Source organism: Larimichthys crocea, chromosome III, assembly GCF_000972845.2.
Source record: "Larimichthys crocea isolate SSNF chromosome III, L_crocea_2.0, whole genome shotgun sequence".
NCBI lineage: Eukaryota > Metazoa > Chordata > Actinopteri > Sciaenidae > Larimichthys > Larimichthys crocea.
This window is the reverse complement of record NC_040013.1, coordinates 12,104,742-12,125,117: the sequence shown is the minus strand read 5'-3', so window position 1 is coordinate 12,125,117 and position 20,376 is coordinate 12,104,742. Positions and strand designations below refer to the sequence as shown.

At 39.8% G+C, this 20,376-nt stretch overlaps 3 protein-coding genes across 7 annotated transcripts; 2 read left to right on the top strand and 1 right to left on the bottom strand.

Moving 5' to 3' along the window:
- Window positions 1-10: 10 nt before the first annotated feature.
- Window positions 11-2,364, top strand: mrpl14 (mitochondrial ribosomal protein L14). 3 transcript variants are annotated; one of them, XM_010730098.3, is made up of 3 exons: window positions 11-129; window positions 560-653; window positions 1,791-2,364. In XM_010730098.3, exons 2-3 carry the CDS (start codon window positions 574-576, stop codon window positions 2,155-2,157), a joined length of 447 nt encoding a protein of 148 aa, XP_010728400.2. In that variant the 5' UTR covers window positions 11-129; window positions 560-573; the 3' UTR covers window positions 2,158-2,364. The 3 variants fall into 3 exon arrangements, with proteins under 3 accessions (XP_010728400.2, XP_019121847.1, XP_027133927.1); XM_019266302.2 differs by lacking the exon at window positions 11-129 and adding an exon at window positions 136-333; XM_027278126.1 differs by lacking the exon at window positions 11-129 and adding an exon at window positions 351-473.
- A 385-nt stretch (window positions 2,365-2,749) lies between these two features.
- LOC104918347 (calpain-1 catalytic subunit) lies at window positions 2,750-11,435 on the bottom strand. 2 transcript variants are annotated; one of them, XM_019266301.2, is made up of 23 exons: window positions 11,297-11,435; window positions 10,054-10,071; window positions 9,032-9,278; window positions 8,447-8,516; window positions 8,246-8,364; window positions 8,013-8,146; window positions 7,699-7,867; window positions 7,466-7,549; window positions 7,297-7,382; window positions 7,100-7,174; window positions 6,511-6,671; window positions 5,429-5,598; window positions 5,292-5,303; window positions 4,970-5,181; window positions 4,848-4,887; window positions 4,657-4,722; window positions 4,412-4,469; window positions 4,240-4,304; window positions 4,058-4,126; window positions 3,887-3,965; window positions 3,673-3,786; window positions 3,524-3,582; window positions 2,750-3,439 (listed from the first exon to the last, which is right to left on the bottom strand). In XM_019266301.2, the coding sequence occupies exons 3-23, from the start codon at window positions 9,275-9,277 to the stop codon at window positions 3,413-3,415; spliced, it is 2,115 nt and encodes a 704-aa protein (XP_019121846.2). In that variant the 5' UTR covers window position 9,278; window positions 10,054-10,071; window positions 11,297-11,435; the 3' UTR covers window positions 2,750-3,412. The 2 variants fall into 2 exon arrangements, with proteins under 2 accessions (XP_019121846.2, XP_019121845.2); XM_019266300.2 differs by lacking the exon at window positions 10,054-10,071 and having other exon boundaries at window positions 11,297-11,434.
- Window positions 11,387-20,294, top strand: LOC104918327 (calpain-2 catalytic subunit). Of its 2 annotated transcripts, XM_010730048.3 has the most exons (22): window positions 11,387-11,496; window positions 14,414-14,833; window positions 15,294-15,363; window positions 15,596-15,714; window positions 16,094-16,227; window positions 16,320-16,488; window positions 16,579-16,662; window positions 16,937-17,022; window positions 17,118-17,192; window positions 17,356-17,516; window positions 17,605-17,774; window positions 17,868-17,879; window positions 17,987-18,198; window positions 18,372-18,408; window positions 18,570-18,635; window positions 18,728-18,785; window positions 18,868-18,932; window positions 19,059-19,127; window positions 19,225-19,303; window positions 19,663-19,779; window positions 19,887-19,942; window positions 20,037-20,294. In XM_010730048.3, the coding sequence occupies exons 2-22, from the start codon at window positions 14,597-14,599 to the stop codon at window positions 20,058-20,060; spliced, it is 2,100 nt and encodes a 699-aa protein (XP_010728350.3). In that variant the 5' UTR covers window positions 11,387-11,496; window positions 14,414-14,596; the 3' UTR covers window positions 20,061-20,294. The 2 variants fall into 2 exon arrangements, with proteins under 2 accessions (XP_010728350.3, XP_027133925.1); XM_027278124.1 differs by having other exon boundaries at window positions 16,320-16,662.
- Window positions 20,295-20,376: the final 82 nt, after the last annotated feature.

Sequence of the window (20,376 nt, the reverse complement as noted above, 5' to 3'; positions counted from 1 at the left end):
TCCGCATCTTCGCGGCGTCGCTTCTATGCGCTCATATTTCTATGTGTCTCCGGCGCGTTTTGCCTGACGTCGAGAGAGAGCAACAAAAGCTAACCGGGACCCGGTAGCCGGTTTTCACGGTTTCTTTAGGTACTTTAGCGTCTGCGAGCACACACGTTGATATATAACACTGGTGGTTAAATCAAAGTGCGCCTTCTTGTTTACAAAGACGAATGTTTGCTTCGCGTAGCTTAATGCGTGTCGTGTTTATCGTCAGCTGTCCCGGCTAAAGGCGGTCGGTCGCCTGTTGCTGACGCGTTTACTTTTGACATTGGCATGGACCGCGACAGAAGGGTAACACGAGCAAGATAGACGCTTTAATATCAACCCCTGATTTAATGTTAAACTCTGTCTAATGGAAACATTGTTGTATTTGCGTCATGACTACAAACCAGCATGATCCGGCTCGTGTTGGGACTCGCACGCCCCGCCATGTGATTGTTAGCATATGCTAGCGGTATCATTAGCAGACCCTTCATCTTAATAGCTGCTAACATTGTTTATTTCTTCTCTCTCACAGTATTCGCTATAGTTATGGCTCTTCCTCAACTGGCAAGATCCCTGACTGGGCTCTTCGTAGAGACGTCGTCCATAATTCATCAGAGGGCCTTTAGGTAAGATGATTTGTCTGTCAAACGTAGAGCTCAATGTTGTGACAAGTCAAGACTGGACAGAAATGTGTCAATTTGATTAATTCAAGTGACTAAACCAACATGTTTTAAGAAGTGACACGCTGCAGGATTTCTCAGCCATCTATTAAAATCGCCCTTGTGGAGCTTAAAATTAATGTTTGACCTTCACTGTGCAAAAAATCATACAAAAGCGAGTTTGACACCAGAAGTCTGTTTCCACATGGGTAAAGTTTCTCTGTGGTCACATTAAGTCTGACTCTAAGACGTGGATCTTTTACTTAATCCCTCCATGGGATGCACCAACCAGATAACATCATTACTAGTTTGTGGGTCCAAGATGTAACATAAACACCCTGAAGCCTCCAGTGCACGTCAATGCATTCAGTAGTTAAACTTTTTTAAATAAACAACAAACTTGTATGTTTATAGATTATGGAAGGGAGAATGAGTAGATGTGCTTTCAACAGTATTTAAATGTGTTTTTTTAATTTCATATCATGACCAAATTTTTGATCTCTAGGATTTATATTCATGATATGGAAAACTGTTTATCACTTCACACTCATTATTTATTAATTATTTATTTATATATTATATATATACTTATATATAATCATATATTATATATATATTATATATATATCTATATATATTATATATATATATATATTCTGTATCCCAGTAAAGTCACCATTTTTGAGTTATTTCAGCCCAGTCTTAGAGCTGAACTGTAGATTAAAGCCAAGTATATTTAGTTTCTTTTAAGTGGTATCTTCAGCAGTAATTCTCTCTCTCTCTCTCTCTCTGCACACATGACATATGATACAATTTAATTTCCTGATTTAATCTAATAACGTTATTGGTGTTAATGAAATTCCATGTCCTCAAATTATTCCATAATTTACTTTCGCATTTGTCTCCATATGACATGATCATGACCACAGTCTCTGATATTCAGCTTCAGCAGCAAATCTATTCTATTAAAGAGTGCTTTGCTTTAAACTTGGCCCCAAAAGTTAATTTCTTGGATGACTGCTGACTGAGGGGTAAGTGGAGGAGAGCCGTACTTTAGACTACCATAGGTTGAAGATGACAAATTTCCCTCTTTTGTCTCGTCAGTGTATCCGCCGTTGCAGCAGCCATTCAAAAAATGACGAGAGTGCGAGTGGTCGACAACAGCTCTCTTGGGAATACACCGTATCATCGCGCGCCAAGAGTGATCCACGTCTACACCAAGAATGGCATAGGAAAAGTTGGTGACAAAGTGTTGCTTGCCCTCAAAGGGCAGAAGAAGAAAGCACTTATCGTTGGACACAAAATGCCTGGAAAACGCATGAGTCCACGCTTTGATTCGAACAATGTTGTTCTGATTGAGGACAATGGGAACCCTACAGGAACAAGGATTAAGGTCCCTTTACCTACGCATCTACGTAAAATGGAGGGAGATTACTCTAAAGTCCTAGCAATTGCTAGTTCATTTGTTTAATAACAGCATCATTCAACTGTGATTTGAGATTTACTGTAAATTTTACATCTGCTGGGGATATATGAACTTTTATGTTCTTCAGTAAGCTTTGATTGTCTCTATACAATATTCCTTTGTTACTAAATCTATGTAGGACTCAAGTCGTCAACATGTTTGACATTTTACTGAGGCCTCTATGCTTACAATAAACATAACCTTTTCCTAAAGCGTACAGCATAGGAGTTCCTGGTGCACCTTGAGCATTCAAATGTGGGTCATTTTCATGTTATCATGAACACACACAGTATCCGGGAAGTATTTATTGAAGGCACAACATACATTCACAAGACAACAACAAGACTAGCACATTTTAATAGCAGTTATTCAGGTCATGGTGTCATGTATAAGGCATAATTGTGATCCCTGTAAACGTCCATTGAATGGACTCATACAGTATTTCTCACTAAGTTGAGGTGACTTCACTTGGCAGCTTCCTTAAACTAAAATGTCAGTGCAAAACGCTAAAGAGCTAAAAGCTCAGTTGCTTAACTTAAGCTAAAAGAAAAAGGTTGGTGTAAAAACAGGATAAACTTCAGTATCAAATGTTTAAAAAAAACACTGACGTTAGAGCAGGTCTGTACCGCCACCTAGAGGTAAAATAATCAAATAACAGTAAAACTATAAGAACTTACATTAAAAGACTTCTTCATATTCCTCCATCTATCTTTTGTGTTACTTAGAGATTTCAAAACAAAAAATGGTAAAAATTAATGTTTGTTAATAAGTTGACATTCATACAGCTAGCAAAACTAAAATGTAGAAATATACAGTCGGGGCCAGAATTATTATAATACCTGGAAAATATTGACCTTTTTAGGTGAGGTCAGGCTTTTGAGGTCTGGATTTTGAAGGAGCCAGTAGATGACATAGTAGATAGATATTGGCCACGACTGTAAAATCAATTTACAGTGCAAGTTACAACTATTTATTTTCGTCGTGCACAAACACATGCAGTTTTTACAGAGAGGCCTTGTTTTCGTGGCACAGTGACTGCTTCATACTGTAGGTTTTGCATAGTCGCGTAGCAAATTTAGCCGGGAGACACTTAACTGGGTTGGTTTGGTTTTCTGTTACACAGCTCTTTTGCTACTCTAGGTACTTTGAGGTGGGATGTGTTAAAAGATCAGCGGGTCAACTAAGGCTGAGGGATCTTCAGGGCTACAGGTTTATTGCAGTCTGCAGGCACTTTACCCTCTTCCAGTAAAGATGGTCCACTTCAACCACACATTGTCAGGTAAAGCCACTAGCCATACGAGAAACAAAAATTAGATGTAGAAAAATGATTGACGCAGTGTACGGAGATTTTCTTTTTAAAAGCAAAACTCACCTCTGTGATATTCATCTCAGCCTGTCCTGACCCCTCCTTGTCAAACTGCTGGAAATACCCTGTAAAACGGTTAGACAATTTATCAATGCTTAATAGCCTAAAAACATACAGCATACATATAGAATGACGTCTATCATAATAATACTCACTGAACATGGATTCAAGCTTGACCAAGCAGCAGATGAAGTTGTCAAAGTCAATCATCTCATTCTCTGCATACCGGGCGACCAGAATCTGATTCAATCTGTTATTCAGTTTAAAACCTACACAGGAAGACAATCAAAATAAAAGAAAGGGTCACATTTTCCACCCGTGAGTGTGCATTCTGTAAATAATTGAGAGTGATCATCAGGAGTATTATACCTGCTGCCTCCACAGCGAGACGCATCTCGTATGAGCTCATGGCTCCTGACTTGTCAAGGTCAAATTGTCTAAAAATGACCTGGAAGACAGGGACAGATATTTAAATATATTTATATGTTTCTTTGACGTCATTATTTTACTTTTTCTTCGTAAAGCAATTCCTCGTCTTACCAGCAAATTTCGTATCTTGTTCCAGAGGATCTGAAACTCCACTATTCCTAAACGGGCACTGCCATCTTTCTGGTAAACACTGAGTCAAGGAGTGAAACTACACAGAGACAACACTGGCACAGAAATGTTCTTTCTGTTTAATGGATTGTGATCTATTCATGGCTGATTACTCAAGAGGATACATCCATCAGGTTGACCATGGTCCTACACGATTCCATACTGAAGCCATCGGTCTTCAGATCTTTGTCTGAAATAGCAAAAACACTCATCTGAAACAGGTCGACGTAGTTTCACAGACCAGGAAATGGATGGCTGATACAGCAATGGGAGATGTATTACTAATATAAAACTCACGCCGGGTGACGACTCTGTTTAAGATGGTCTGAAGTTCCCGAACAGAGATCTCCATGTCCTAGAGAAGAAAAGAGAATTTATTGTCTCCACCGTAACATAGGTGATACCATTTTGAATTTCTTAAGCTTTAGATGTTGTTTAGATGATGAAAATACCAAAATAATACAACAATTACTATTACCAATATTCTCTTAAATGATTTAAGCAGTAGTTCAAAAGATTCCAAACAGTAAAATAGGTCTTACGTCTCCTGCGAGCTGAGCGAACATGGACTTAAAAGAGTCATCAATGTCGTCTTCAGTTATTTCTTCCTGTAGGAAAACACAAATATTAAAAAGATAATGGTTTATAATCAGGATCCTAGTTATATCCTGCTATTTATATACTATAATATTTTAATTTTTCCTGCGGTGTTAATCACGTCACTGATACATACTTCTTCTCCGAAATCGGCAGATATTTCATCATCCAGTTCTCTGCAATGGACACAATTATCACATTAGCATGAGATTTCAATTTCAGAAACTGACATTAAAATTGCATGCAAAGCATACATACTCTGTTTCTGATTGCTTCTCAGTGAAGACTCTGAGGACAAAGTCAGCCTCTTTGCTGGGCTCAAAGGTGGAGGGGACGATGAGGTACTCTCCAGGAGGCAGACGAAGCCGTGTGCTCACCTCTCGCAGGTTAATGAAGGTCTCTGAGCGAGCGCACGATGAATGGCTCAAAAAGAAATTTTTCTTCAAGTGGACATTTTGGCAGCCTTTGTACTAAGGGCATTAAGAAACAATACATGGGTTGAGATGCATTTGCAGGTTTTAGATCAATTTAATTGAAATCATATATACTTTACATCACTGCCAAAAAATTAAAAGCCTACCTCTTCTGGAATCTGCATAAAATAAGATAAGGGAAAAAATAAAATTAATGAGACATAATTCTTCAAAATAATAGTAATATTTACATGTCAAATTATAAGAAGGGCAACGGGACAATATTTTACATTCCTGTTCTCACCTCATAGATAGCAAAGCCAATGGTGTGCATGTCCTGACCTTGGCGGCGATATCTGCGGCGGTCCTTCTGCATGAGAGCTACTAAAAAACTGCATGCCACCTCATCGTCTTCTGGGTCATCATCCTCCTCTAGCAACGTGATCTTATACTGAGGGTTGATCCAAAATGTGTCTACAGAGATGGTGCATTTGTGTTAGACTGCTGCACTGTAAGATTACGCAACACAACTTTTCTACCATAAAATAACAGATTTTAAATTAGAATTAAAGTATTTCTGATGCTGCTGCAGTTGAGAACTTGAAAACTATGTCACACTTTACAATAAGTAAAGGTTTTTCCTATGATTTCCTCTGACCGCTCCGAAATTACATTCTGTGATTTATTAACTAAACTGCTGCAAACTATAGCTGCTGTTAGGTAATGTTAGCTCAGTTTGTTTGCCAGGTTGCCCAGACTGTGAGCTCAGAGCACCGGGGAAGAGTCAGCATTTATATTAGTACCACAGATGTTTTGGACTACTAAAAAGATTTTCAGACCGAGGGCGGAGGAAAATGCTAATGGGGAGCAGAACCAGTGAGGAATCAGAATCAGAGCTGGGTAAATGGACAATGTAACTGAGCCTCTATGGACATTATGGCAGAGGCTAAGAAACCAAAAGAGACGTTGATGGAGTGAGCTAAAAAGAGAATGGCTGAACAAGAAGCCACCGGACAAGAGTAAATCTGAGACTGAGTTTTAGTAGTTGGCGAGACTGTTGTGAAATAAAAGTCTGACAGACAGACACCAAGCTGGGCTTCTTGCTGTTGGACGAGTCAGTAATATTAGCAAGCCACTATGTCGTGTTGTTGTTTATTTTTAGCAAAGTTGTTCACAAACTAGTTTTTAATTTCTAAGTAATATAATCATAACAAATGCACGTGTACATCTGTCCATGTTTACGACAGCGGTATGGCACTGTGAAACTACATAATGCTGCTTTAAAAGAGAAATGTTATCACTTGATTATTGATATATTTATCTATGTCAGTGTGTGTACTTTTACATAAAAGGCATTTTTCCTGTGAATATATGGTTTAGACTCACTGGGATGGTTTCTGCAGCCTCCAGCTGTGCTGCCTCTCCTCCACGAGCCGTAAAAGTTCATGGTGTTCCAGTGGCTGAGACTGTCATCGTTCAGAGCATCAGGGGTCAGGTTACAGATCTCTAGTCGAGAAAACTGCCTCTTAAACTCATTGAAGGACATCCTGGAAGAATAAAATGAAGTTTTAGGGCAGGAACCCAAATGCAGATTTTTAAAAATAGTTTAAAAGTTTAAGCCAGTAGTCAAGCTTAGCTTAAAATATAAACTGAAAACAGTGTAGTCTTTATGACCGTAATTGTGCACTGCACTGACATTACCCACGTTGCCTCAAACTGAGAGATGAGGCTACCTCCACATTACCAGATTTTTTCACTCTCAAATTCAGCCCTTACTGATCCTGCTCAGGTGACTTCACTAAAGGAAACTTATAAGATACCACATAGCAAATAGTTCCTCTGTATGCAAGCTATAAATCTTCTCATCTGAAAGTGAATGTGAGTTTCCCAAAATGCAGAACTATTAACTTAACTTTTAAAATGCCTACAGTACATAAAACTGCCATCCAGTATTATAGCACACAGGACATCTTACCAAAACTCCCCATCTTCCATCTGAAGATGCAGGTCTCCTCTTTCAGAAGGGTCAATCTCATCCCATTCAGGGGAACTACACAAATAGCCCAAAATAAACATCCAGAGTGAGATATAATAAAATAAGATATTAACCAAATAAAACTAGGGATGGAAATCGTGTACACAGGGACATTTATGATGCTCTGATACACTCACTTGTCACTCCAGGCACCAGTCCACTCCACCTGGCCCCAAGGGTTACGTACTCGGATTAGACGTTCCATGTTGCCACGAAAATCAACCTACATAACAAGCAGAGTGATGGTAAATACTTTTAATATCATTCATATTGGTCACCAATTAAAGACAACACACAGAGACAGACCTCCTTTAATCCAGTGACTGAGTAGGCGTGACCCTTCACAAGCTTCTTGAATGTAACAGCCTCCATGTCGAAGGCACTGGTGATCTGTATTAAAATGAAAACAAGATTACTGCAGTATGAATTGTCAAGCGCAGAAATAAATAGAAATGCTTTTAATATTATTGGCTTTCTCGAGACGGTGCAACATTGATCTGTCTGTCTTGGTGGTATGCTAGTGTGTGTTCAGCGCTTACATCAATAGAGCAGCCCAGCAGCGAGCCTCTTTCCAGAGCCTTGCTGATTATCCTGTGAAGATCTCTGGGAGCGCTGCGGAGCTCGTACATCTCAGACACACCACCCGTAAAGTCCTCAAACCCTTCTGTGGTGCTACCTCCAGACAGAGCCTCGTAGGAGCCATTCAGCCTGATTTCACATAAAAAAACAAACAAAAAAAACACTTCAGTTTGATTGCCATCAACATCAGCACTTGAGAATGCGGTTTACAACTTCCTGCTAAGTAGACCGATGCTGAATTATTTAGCGGTTGAGAAGGGTTTTCAAAACCTACTTGGCATAAGCCTTCTCCAGTAGTGCACTCCAAAATTCATTGCCTTCAGCAGAATGGACAAACATCAGCTCCCCGTCTTTGACAGGCAATCTGTCATCTATCACAACGTCCACCCATTCGCCGAACTGCCAGAACTGCAACACAGAGCAATAAACAAGAACGCCATCTATCTAAATTGCTTGACTTTGACTTTATGGCAGAAGGGCAAAGGGTAGAAGATAAGAACAAAGAACCTGAAAGTGAAAGATTCCAGCATAGTCATCTTGGAAAGACTGCCCATGTGGAACAACCCGATGAAGAAGCTTGTCATTCAGAGTAAGAGAGCCGATGGCCGCTAAGAGCCAGCAGTCACCTTGAAGGGGAAAAGAAGCATTTAGCAACTTTTATCTAATTCTGTCTTCTTATTAACATTTTCAATAACAACAAAGGCTCACCCAGAGCTCCCTGGCAGATGTCCGTTCTGGTGGCACCACCCACAATAAACTGAGGGTCGTCTGTCAGTTCCTATGGAACAAATAAACGTCTGGTTGAAGACATATTCTAAGAATTCACACTAGTAACACATGTTACGATCTCCTTTATGGCGACACCTCTTTCAAACCACAGCTAGCCTTGCATCTATGTGTGAACTTCCTGTGTTTTAATGAAGCACTGTAAATAAATGTTGACGCCAGGGAGCAGTCAGAGAATGCCATACCATGCCAACAGCTGCAGTGGCCTGAGAAGTTCCTGCCTTTACTTGTCCTTTTCTGTCTGAGTTTCCAGACACGGACAAGACAGCGTCATTGATATGTTTGTTTATATGTTTGTCTGTTGAGTGCCAGTCATCACCGGCAGGAGTCAAAACCATATGGCTGTTGCGAAATATGACAGAGGAAGTAGTCCGAAGAATCATAAGTGAGGTATTTCTTAATTGCTTGATGTGTAGCATTAAGTCTGGACTCTGTCTTATAGTTTGTAAGTCATTAACAAATCCCTGAATATGCTTATAATTCACTTTCCCTCTCAAGTTTTCTTACCGTGGGCCTTTTCCACTCCACATCTCTAGTTTTGGAGGAATAAGGGGCGAGCTCCTTGAAGCCCAGGGATGGAGGCTCAGCGGGGTAACATGGGTCTTCAAACAGACAGCCCGACTCAACACATTGCTGCTTCAGTGCCTCATAGTCCTGGTTGGAGAAGTGCACGGCCTGCTCTTTGGAGCCCATGCCCTCTGCCCGTAGCCTGTTGGCGTATATGCTTTCGGAGATCCCTCCAACTGGATACATACTGGTGCAAGATAAAAATATGGAGCTGGTTGGGTATGCATGCACATGTTATGTCTATAAATAGCAGGAAGCTTTTCAGCGGCAAACACTTGTCTAAGGTTTACAGCACAGCAATCGGGTGTGGCAGAAAGTAGTGATAAAGACAGATTTTTTTATTGCCGGTTAGACTGAATCCGCCTTAAACTGATTAGCCTGAAGCACATGTTTGATTCCACACAGATGCTACATTATGCTGTTAGCTTTAAAGGAAACCCAAAATAACAAAAAGTCACCAAACTGAGGTCAGGTACTGTTATGTTTGTAGGTTTAGCAACCTGAAGGTATTTTACAATCTAGAATTACAAACTCACACATAATAGGTATTTTGTAAGGTGATACATTATTATTATTATTATTATTATTATTATTATTATGTATTATATGTTTATATCTAACTACTTTTAGGCCAACAAAACCATAAATGAACAGAGGATTCTGCATTTGAATCTTGTTCCTGACAGTGTGGAGACTTTCATCCTCATGCTTGGAAATGACAAATATAAATGAGTGTTAACTGAGTAAATAACATGTAACAGGTCACACCAACATAACGGTTAAGTATATGTAAATAAAGTAAAATAAATGTGCTGCTATGGAAACTTGATCTTAACTTAATAAAGAAAAGCCCAGCAGTCATTATAGTAAGCATTGACAGAACTAAAAGCAAATCACTGAGAAAAACAGCGAGACAACCCAGCAACATGAGAAGAACAAAACAAAACTTAGGAATATGATACCTTGTGTGTACGGGCGGGCTGAGAAGAGAGGGAGAATGAGACAAAAAAAAAGTGAGAGAAAGGTCATTCACTCAAGTTTTGGCACTGCTAAAGTGTTTTCCCTTTCAAATAATTTGAATCACCCTGAGTTGCAGCCATGAAAGGAGGCCCTAATGGACCTTAGTGTTTACGGCTCAGTGGGGATGGTCTTTTTCCCCTTCCTGAATGCCTTTCTATGCCGTACAACTTCACAACTTTCAGTCCCCAGGGAGAACATAATAGCTTAGTGAGAAAACTAATTTAATATCAGTAAAAAGGCTGGCTGGTAGATTTAAAGCTATTACTTGTCTTTCTGAATCAGTGTTGGAAAAACTGGGACACGGCACGATCCTTTATACCACTGTGCTCCACGGGAAAGGAATCTTGTTGAGCTCAGTTCAGCAGACACTGAAAGTAAGAGGGGAGAGTGGCTGGAGCTGCAGTGGTGGGGGGACTGCGGGAAAAAGGCTTGAGTTGAATCTTTGTAATGAGCTAGAAAACAAAACAGGTTCCAATGTATGGAAAACAGACGATGCTTTTGGTAGAAACATTTCTGCAGGCAAGGGCATTGTTTACAGGGACAGCTCCCCACACTGAGGCCCCCATATGCCTGTGAAATGTGCAGGAATGTCCGTCTGTTTGCCTAAAGAGAGGTTACTGCTTGCTATTGATCAAAAGGATGTCTGTATTCACCCCCACAACAGAGAAAAGCTGATCCAGCTATTCCTGTGATGATGTTGTCACACGTAAAACAACCCAAACCAAGCCTCTCTGTCACTGAGGTACCCTCCACTCCAAACAGACTGAATACTGCTGCACATTTGTTGGTTGCTTTGTGAATCCATAGATCTGTTACCATCAGAAAGCCACAGTGTGTAATGCAGGCATGTAATGCAGGCGCAGATTGTTTACAGCACCTGTTCATCAGTACAGGCAGGCCTGCCTTTTTATGGCCTGCAGTCTGCTCCAAAGATTTCTTAACAACAATAGACGTTTAACAACAACACCTGATCTAAGATCTGAATTTAAATCTGTGTGTCTGAATGTGACAGCTGTAACTTTGCTGACTATTATTAGGGCAACAGCGTGGATTACGTTAAATCAAATGAACAGCACGCTGGCCTACACACTACAATAAGATTTAAAAAAAAACACCGTTAACCTCAAGCTGTGAAAATTTAAAAACATGCAGTGAAATAAAAAAAAAAGAAAGAAATCGACTCACCGACGATTTAAAAGCGACTTGCAGCTCCTTCAAAATGAGTTGGATTGTGATAATCGGGTAAATCTGTTACAAGGGGGGCACGTCAAGCCCTCTTTCACTGCAGAACAGACCAGCCCCTATCGGAGGAGTGGCCACCGCGCACAGGCTCCACGCTGCACCACTAGAGGTGCTGAAGACTGCAAAGGATCACCCTGTCAAAGGTCCAGTGTGTGAGATTTAAGGGGCTCTTACACAATATGCCAGAAATGGAATATAATATTCATAACTAAAAATAACAATCATCATGTTTTGTTCCATAAGAGTGAGCCACAGATGTTACAGGTCCTCATCAACAGAGTTCCCCATGTTGAACCAGCATTTTTGTACAGTAGTCCTGAATGCATAAACTAAATACTGCAATAAATATATGAATAACTGATATATTAAATGAACTAATACCATATGCAATATACTACTGTAGCTATGTTTTAGAATATCTGGGGTTATGTATGTACATAGTGAATAAATAAGAACGTGACAAGCAGGGAGTCCAAGCTAAATATTTAAGATGAAACAGAAGAGTCATTTATTGACTCAACACAAACCCAAAGACAGTGAGTTTAATAAGTTGACACCATTCCCATGTCCTATGTCTCATGCTGATGTTTGCCAGGTAAGCATCCAAGCGAGCCAGAGGGCTGTCCCAATATCACATACTGTATGTATTGTATTTGGGATAGCAGATAAATTCCACCTCAATCCAAAGAGGTGGCTGAATTCTTCTTATTTATGTGTTACGACTGCAAATATTTGTCTTAATAAGATACAGTGGAACAGACTAAAAAGTATTTTGTCTTCAGTTCTCATAGAACAAACAAAACCAATAAAAGCATTAGAAACTATACCTTTGACAGGATCGGTATAAAATATGATCACTATAAAAATGAATCATATAGTCATATATTATTGCCACAGGGGTAAAAATCAACTCTAATCTATGTCAATCCTCTTGATTATCCCTGCAAACTGAAACAATTGCGTGTCACCTGAGAGATAATGTGCAGTAAAGAACTGCAAAGGTTAAAGGTCACCAGCTACCACATCTACCAGTCTCTGAGGAGAGACAAAGCTGCAGATGTTACAATCCATTGTTTGATTATGCATTTAGATGCTATATTAAATATTTGTTTAAAAGTTGAATAGAGCATGTCTTTAAGTCATTCAAATTCAGCGTATGAGTTGATTGAATTAGAAGAAAAGTGACCCTCCCACTGTCACAATGTTTGCAGATGATTCAACTGACTGATGATTGAATGATTGATGTGGCCCACTATCCAAAAGAATAAATATTAGCATTGGCTTGTCACGGGAATCAGTTGAAGTTTATCAATCTGCCCAATTACCTAAAAACATCTTGTAATCTTGTAATTTAATGTAATGTCAAATGTACACCCTAAAATTAAAACAAAAAAATGACATTTTAACCTCTGTCAATGTTTAGAGCCACGTTTATTAACTGATGCATCTAACATTGTAGACAAAGGATTTTATTTCCAAAAGAATAGTGCTACATCTTCAAACTATCTGAATACAAAGCTGCTGATTTATCTAATCTACTCAGAGTAGGTGGGAAATGTAGCAGTCAACACAGTGTTACTTCAGGCTAACAATAGCTTTTACTTATGTACATAATGACAATGGGTGATGTCTGTTAGATATCTGATAAAAACATTGGTACATACATCATTTATTACCGTATTAAGCCCAGTAATGATATATTGTTTATCAATACTACATAATAGCTTAGATTAAGAGGAGGCATAAATTGTAATAGGGCTGTTACAACTCATTATAAGCTTTCATTAGAGCATTACTGATGTTTTCTAATGCTGATCAATCACTGACTGATAGTAGTTGTTGTGCAGTACGTCAGCAAACTGCCTCCAAAGATCGATAACCAAGAATGTTTTTCCTGCTTGGCCTGTATGTTAGAATAAAGTTACTTGAATGTGTACTACAAATGAAACGAATCATGTCCTTTTTGTGTCTCGTGCACAGTTCAGTGGTCACAGTGCACATCCTGTAGGTATTCTCCTTTGTGAAAATAAAAAGACGTATTGAATCTAAAGATTAAAAGCAGAGCGGTATGCTTTATTGGTGCTTGTTTGTTCACAAAACACACACAGTGTACACGCCCTTCTTCTATATCTCCACAAAAGTTAAGACACCTGGTGCTGGAGGCAGTATGGATAACCTCAGCATTGTTTTTAAGAGGATACTCATATGTACCCTGGGTGTGGAAGGTTGACATTCGATAATGTGGCTCATGTGTTGTACAGATACATCTACTTTAGACCTAAAACCAAGAAAAATCTGCTGAAAACAAAGGATTTCTCTGCATAATGCTCTTGTTATCTTTTCGTGTCCATATACTGTAAGACTGTGTAACATAGATAGTAACAGTTTCTTTACTTTGAGCAGTAACACACTACACCTGCAGCTCATCACGTAGTTTAGTGACAGTTACAGTAATTGTCTTTTCTGTTTTTTGTGTGTCTAGTTCCTTTCTGACGTAAAACAAGGGTGGATTCACCACCATTAACTACCTTTTATGCATATCCATGTTGAACATAAATATAAGCGGTACTTTTGCAGCTCATATTAATCATATTCTTTTAAAACAAACAGCTGAAACACTAATGTCCTGACCAAACCACTGACTGAAAACTGTTTGACTAAGGATGAGCTCAATTTAGCATGGAGGACGTAACTACAGGATACTGACTGGACGTCCCTCCAGGCTCAGTGTTGCAATGTTAGTCATATCCCATTTTATCCTTGCTCAGTTGAACACATGTTTAAGCTTCCCTTTCACAACACTCAGTTATATGTTCTACATGTAATCCTTTGCTAATAACTCTGGAGAAAATCAAGCAAAGAGTTTGTTAAACCTGCTTTTGACATGCACCCATCAGTAAGTGGACAATGAATTGCAATAAATCATCAGAAACACAAAATTAAAATGATGCAATGAGAGTGCTTCCAGTTGCTTCTAGGTGTGTCCCTGTTTGTATTCCTCCTGTAGTCACGCAGCCATCTCTTGGTCATTTGCTTAGTGTTGCTATTGTTTCACTGCAGGCCCCTCCCTGTCTGTGCACCCACCCTGTTTCCCCTCACCTGCTGCAGCTATAAAGGAGGATGAGACAAAGACACTCCTGGATTGTGTTCACCAGGTGGAAGATCAGCTCACAAGTCGACACCAGCTCAGCTCACAAACAGGGAAATCATCACCAAGGGAGTCTTTACTCTTGATAGTTAAGGATGACATCCACGGCAGGTCGACTGGCCCATCAGCAGAAGGGTGAAGAAGGCATTGGCAGCAATGAGCGTGCAGTGAAGTTCTCAAACCAGGAGTATGAGACTCTGCATCAACAGTGTCTGATGAATGGACACCTGTTTGAGGACAACTGCTTTCCAGCTGAGAGCAAATCACTGGGCTACAATGAGCTGGGACCATACTCATCTAAGACCCGGGGTGTTGTCTGGAAAAGACCAAAGGTAAGAGACTGAAAAGAAACACACAATACTGTAATATTAAACTGTTACTAAACTTGTATATGGCTGCAATTATTTCGTCTTAAAAGATAATACTTTTAAAAAGTAGTAGCTGTAACAAGTTACTTTCCAATTGCATCTGGATCAGACTTCATTTACTATAGTAATGATCAAGGTAATCAAACAAGCTATGAATGTTATTAATACAATATGTCTGTGAGGATTTATTCTTCCTCTTCTGACTTTGACCTACACAGCTGTGTAAATGAAACAAGCTGATTTGCCTACTAGAGATCAGACACACTGGTTGCACAGGTTTCTGACTTAGTATATGGGCAATAATGTGTTGGATCATACCAATACTGCTGTATGTGTGACTCTAACATCATCATACATCAATTCAAAATAATTTAAATGGTGTTTGCCATACCATCACCGTGTGATTGTCTGGTGCTCTTTATAGGAGCTGTGCTCAGAACCAAAGTTCATTGATGACGGAGCGACAAGGACGGACATTTGCCAAGGAGCTCTAGGTGAGTGAGGCTAAGAGGGTGGGGACATGGTTGCAGGAACAGACAGGTGGATGAATGGGTGGGTCTTTTGGTTTTAGGAAAGGAACCACAAACATCCCTGTGTGGAAACCCTCCACCCTTTCGTCTTGTAAGAAGGAATTATCATGGAGGGAGTTTGTTGCACATGTTATTTACATCCTTGCTATACTGTGGCAAACACGTATTTCTCAATCTCTGTGCAACTTCTGTGCAGGTGACTGCTGGCTACTGGCTGCAATAGCCTCTCTGACTCTTGATCAGCGGATCCTGGCTCGTGTCGTGCCTCAAGGACAGAGTTTCACTGAAAATTATGCCGGGATATTTCACTTCCAGGTCAGAAAAAGGCCTTTGTCACCTGATATTCCACTATGGACCTTTTTTCTTTTCTCCTCTTGTGTTTTCTTTTTTCCTGCTATGTCAGACAGTAACATGATATTAATGAGTTATTTTAATGAATGCATGCACACTAGTAAAGGAAAAACAAGGGAACTCGAGACACCAATACTTCAATCCACCATCAGACAAAAGCTCAAAGCAGAACTTGTTTTAAGAACTGCTGAACCTCTATTGCTAAATTCCTCACATCAGTACATGTTCTAGTAATATATTGTGGTCAATTAATTAAATCATAAATGAGTTAGGTCAAAAGTATCTCCTTGTTCTACTGTTTAAGAAGTATTTAAGTTTACTGATGGGAGTATTTTCTTCTCAGTTCTGGCAGTTTGGTGAGTGGGTGGACGTGGTGGTCGATGACCGTCTACCCACCAGAGATGGAAAGCTACTGTTTGTTCACTCAGCTGAGGGCTCTGAGTTTTGGAGTGCACTGCTGGAGAAGGCCTATGCAAAGTGTGGATCATTCCTCTTCCTAAAACATTAATGCAGTGAAAATGTACAATTTATAGTTAGTCATCCTGTTCACTTACCTCTGTGCCTGACAGGGTTCATGGCTGCTATGAAGCCCTTTCAGGTGGAAGCACTATTGAGGGTTTTGAGGATTTCACAGGAGGAATCTCAGAAGTATACGTCTTAGACAAGGCTCCACCAAACCTCTTCCAAGTCATGCAGAAGGCCCTGCACCTGGGCTCGCTGCTAGGTTGTTCTATTGATGTGAGTATTATTTTCATACTGCTTTGCATGCAGAGCTGCAGACACGCTGGCAGTGTGTCTGAATACTTTGTTGTTTGTTCTTGCTTTCAGATCACCAGTTCCTATGAGACAGAGGCAGTGACAGCTCGCAAACTTGTCAAAGGACATGCATACTCAGTCACTGGTGCAACAGAGGTAAACGATTCAGCCAAAACAGTGTGTCCAAAACTTATAGTCAGGACTCAAATTGGATCACAGACCCATTTTTATTTATTGAGTAAAATGCACATCAGTGCTATGTAAATAACTGCTGCTAACTGCTTGCATGCAACTGCTTCAAACCACTTCCTCTGTGACCAAAACTGCCTCCCCCCCGGTGTCCTAAACCACTGATCGAAATGGCTGCCTAGCATTTGTTGTTCTTTTACTGCATGCAATTTACATTACACACTGTTTCCCTCTCAATCAGGTTAATTTTCGAGGCAGGCTCGTTCAGCTGGTCCGCATCAGGAACCCATGGGGCCAGGTGGAGTGGACTGGTCCGTGGAGTGATGGGTAAATAATGATGTTCTTTATCTGTGCACCATCAGCTACTTTTGGTTATTTCCATGATTATTCCTAAAAGCATGATTTTCTTTGATTACAATTAGATCCAATGAATGGGACTATGTCAGTGATGATGAAAAATCAAAGTTGAACCATGTAGCTGAAGATGGAGAGTTCTGGTAAACCTATTGTCTTTAACTTTTTATTCATATTACAATAAAGGTAATAATTGTATACATATAATTAAAGCTGCAATATGAATCTCCGACATCACTAAGACAACTCAACTAAAACAAATTAAGGCTCAGACTGAAATTGATCACGAGTTGTTCCTCTGCTCAGGATGTCCTTTTCAGATTTCATCAGGCAATTCTCCAGACTAGAGATCTGCAACTTAACCCCAGACACGCTCTTGAGTGATGATGTTGGCCACTGGAACAGCTACCAGTTTGAAGGCATGTGGAGGGTCGGCTCCACGGCAGGTGGCTGCCGCAATCATGCAGGTACAGAGAAACCATATGTACTGTATGTCTCAACAAGAAGTCCTGTTACACTACTTCATATAAAGGATTATACTTTGCTGTGTTCCAGCCACATTTTCATCCAACCCTCAGTTTGTGGTGCGTTTGGAAGATGTGGATGATGACCCTATGGATGGGGAAGATGGGTGCACCTTTCTGGTGGGGCTGATGCAAAAGGGTGGACGGCAGAAGAAGAGGCTTGCCCGTGACCTTGAGACTATTGGTTTTGCCATTTATGAGGTGTGTCCAAACTATTTTATATATCCTAGTTATTGAGTTTTTAAATAATTTGACCGATATTCTAAAATATGTCATCTGTTTCCTTTTTTCCAGGTTCCAGATCAGGTCTGTATGATCCTTTAATAAAAATGTAGTAAACGTCACAAATATCGCTTGATTGTCTTGTGAATTTCTATTGTTAAACATGCCAGTAATCATATATTAATCTTCAGTACAAAGGCCGCAGCAATGTCCACCTTGGCCCGGATGTCCTGCTGCGACAGAGAGCTGTGGCCATGAGCAGCAACTTCATCAACACACGGGAGGTGTGTGACCGCTTCAGACTTCCTCCAGGAGAATATGCCATTATTCCCTCGACCTTCCAGCCTCACAAGAATGGCAGCTTCATTCTCAGGGTGTTCTCAGAGAAACAGGCTGCAACAAGGTATCTGATACTCATGCTCATGTATGTCTCCAGCTTGAGATTATACAGCCATCTAGTGGACAAGTAGCCAGCTCCTTCTTTTGACGGAAGAGTCACAGTCAAAACTTATTGTAAATGCCATTTCCCTGCATGCCACTAGGATGTGCTCAAGCTATGTATTTTTATTTTTTTAGTCCACTGGAGGAGGACATTGATGCTCAAATAGAGGAGGTAAGAAAGTCTACAGAGTGATAAGACAATTTTGGATGCACTGATGTGAAATAGATACTTCTTTGTAGTGAGATTGAAGTAAATATGTCACATTACATTTTAAATGCATGTTGCTTAATACATACTATACATTATGTGTTATCTATGTCTTTCTCTCACAGGAGGAGGTATCTGAGAGTGATGTGGATCCTCATTTCAAGCATCTCTTCAAGCAGATTGCTGGAGATGTAAGTAGATAACATGAGCGCTGACAGCACATAAAGAACTCTTAACCTAGATTAAAATTTAAATGTCTGCATTTCTTTTTATATTCAAACAGGACATGGAGGTGTCGGTCTTTGAACTGGTTAGAATTCTGAACAATGTTGTCTCTCACCGTGAGTACATATATTGACATGTTGACATATTTTCTTTGACTTAACAGTTGGCGATAGCTTTATTTTTGTCACATTCCTGCAGGGGGTGATATCAAAACCAATGGCTTCAGCCTTGAGACAGGTCGCCAGATTGTCAGTCTGCTGGACGTATCCTCTTTAAAGAATGAAAAATTGTCCTCACGCCTCCCAGTTGATGTTTTGAAACTTGTGAATGATAAGTTAAATGAATAATAATAAAAGGATTTATATGATTTTCACCTTAACATTCTCCAGAAAGATGAAAGTGCCAAGTTAGGACTGATAGAATTTCACTTGCTTTGGAACAAAATCCAGAAATATCTGGTAAGTTTTGGTTTATGTGGTTTAAAATGAGTATTGGTCATGTAGAAACGCCTGGCTGTATCTATTAATGCAACACATTGTCGCCTGGACTGTATAGGAGATCTTCAAACATCATGACTCAGACAACTCTGGCACCATGAGCTCCCACGAGATGAGAGGCGCCGCCACCGAAGCAGGTAACATGCAAGTTACGAGTTAAGTTTAATTGTCACATATAATCATACAGATACAATTATAATCTTCATATCTCATAGTAAAATAAAATACCCACATTCAACTCTTTGTGTTTATAACACGCGAAGGTAGTTGGCAGACTGGATAAGCCAGTTTAAGGACTTCCCCCTACAGATGAATTTTGTTCATGTATACCTTACAGGAACAAAACAAGCAGGGGTGAGGCAGTGTAACATAACACGTCTGTCATTGCTTCTGTATTATCAGGCACCTTTTAAAAACACAGGATCAGGAATAATCCACATCTATGAAACTACCAGAGAACAGGTGCTGATAATTGAAGGCTATTCTTCTTCCCCAGGTTTCAGCGTCAACAGTGCTGTTCTGCAGGCCGTTGTCAGTCGTTATGCGGACGCTCAGTATGCCATAGACTTTGACAGTTTTGTAGGCTGTCTCATAAAACTGGAATCGCTCTTCAGTAAGTGTCAGCAAACACTACAGTATCACTTCAGTACATCTCACACTGATCTGTGTGATCTGAGAGCTGTTTACATTACCACTATATTTGATCTGCCTCTCAACCAGAAATATTTAAGGCTTTGGAAAGACCTGACGGAAAAATCGCGCTGGATATGCAACAGGTGTGTGAGAAAATAACAAAAGCAAAACCAAAAGCTGATTCATCATCATTTCTAGTTTAGACAGCTTGTTGTATAATTGTGTTTTCTCTTCCAGTGGCTGTGCCTGGCAATCCACTAACTCTGGAGACAAGACAAGCACCCAAGACATTTCATATTATTCCAAACCCATACAAAGTGCTAAAATGTTTAGGTAGAATATGACATTTGCTAAACATGTCTAAAAAATATTTTTTCTAAATGTTTGCCGATATTTTGTATCACATGTATTTTCCTTTTGTTTCAAAGGTAACAGGGTCTTATTAGCTGGTGTTTTTGCTCTTTTAGCTGTAAAATGATTGAAAATAAAGAAAATAAAAAAAGTTTTACTTCTGGACTATCAGTATTTATAAAATGTTGCACATTTCACACAAATTAAATGGTCTGAGATATATCTG

Excerpts from the sequence above, each read along its gene's own strand:
- mrpl14 (XM_010730098.3), top strand. The coding sequence starts at position 574 with ATGGCTCTTCCTCAACTGGCAAGATCCCTGACTGGGCTCTTCGTAGAG. Across the intron at positions 654-1,790 it reads ATTCATCAGAGGGCCTTTAG|TGTATCCGCCGTTGCAGCAG; the intron begins GTAAGATGATTT and ends TTGTCTCGTCAG.
- LOC104918347 (XM_019266301.2), bottom strand. The coding sequence starts at position 9,277 with ATGTATCCAGTTGGAGGGATCTCCGAAAGCATATACGCCAACAGGCTA. Across the intron at positions 4,127-4,239 it reads CCATGGTCAACCTGATGGAT|AAAGATGGCAGTGCCCGTTT; the intron begins GTATCCTCTTGA and ends AGTGTTTACCAG. Across the intron at positions 3,966-4,057 it reads ACAAGATACGAAATTTGCTG|GTCATTTTTAGACAATTTGA; the intron begins GTAAGACGAGGA and ends CCTGTCTTCCAG.
- LOC104918327 (XM_027278124.1), top strand. The coding sequence starts at position 14,597 with ATGACATCCACGGCAGGTCGACTGGCCCATCAGCAGAAGGGTGAAGAA. Across the intron at positions 18,786-18,867 it reads GAACAATGTTGTCTCTCACC|GGGGTGATATCAAAACCAAT; the intron begins GTGAGTACATAT and ends ACATTCCTGCAG. Across the intron at positions 19,780-19,886 it reads AAAACTGGAATCGCTCTTCA|AAATATTTAAGGCTTTGGAA; the intron begins GTAAGTGTCAGC and ends CCTCTCAACCAG.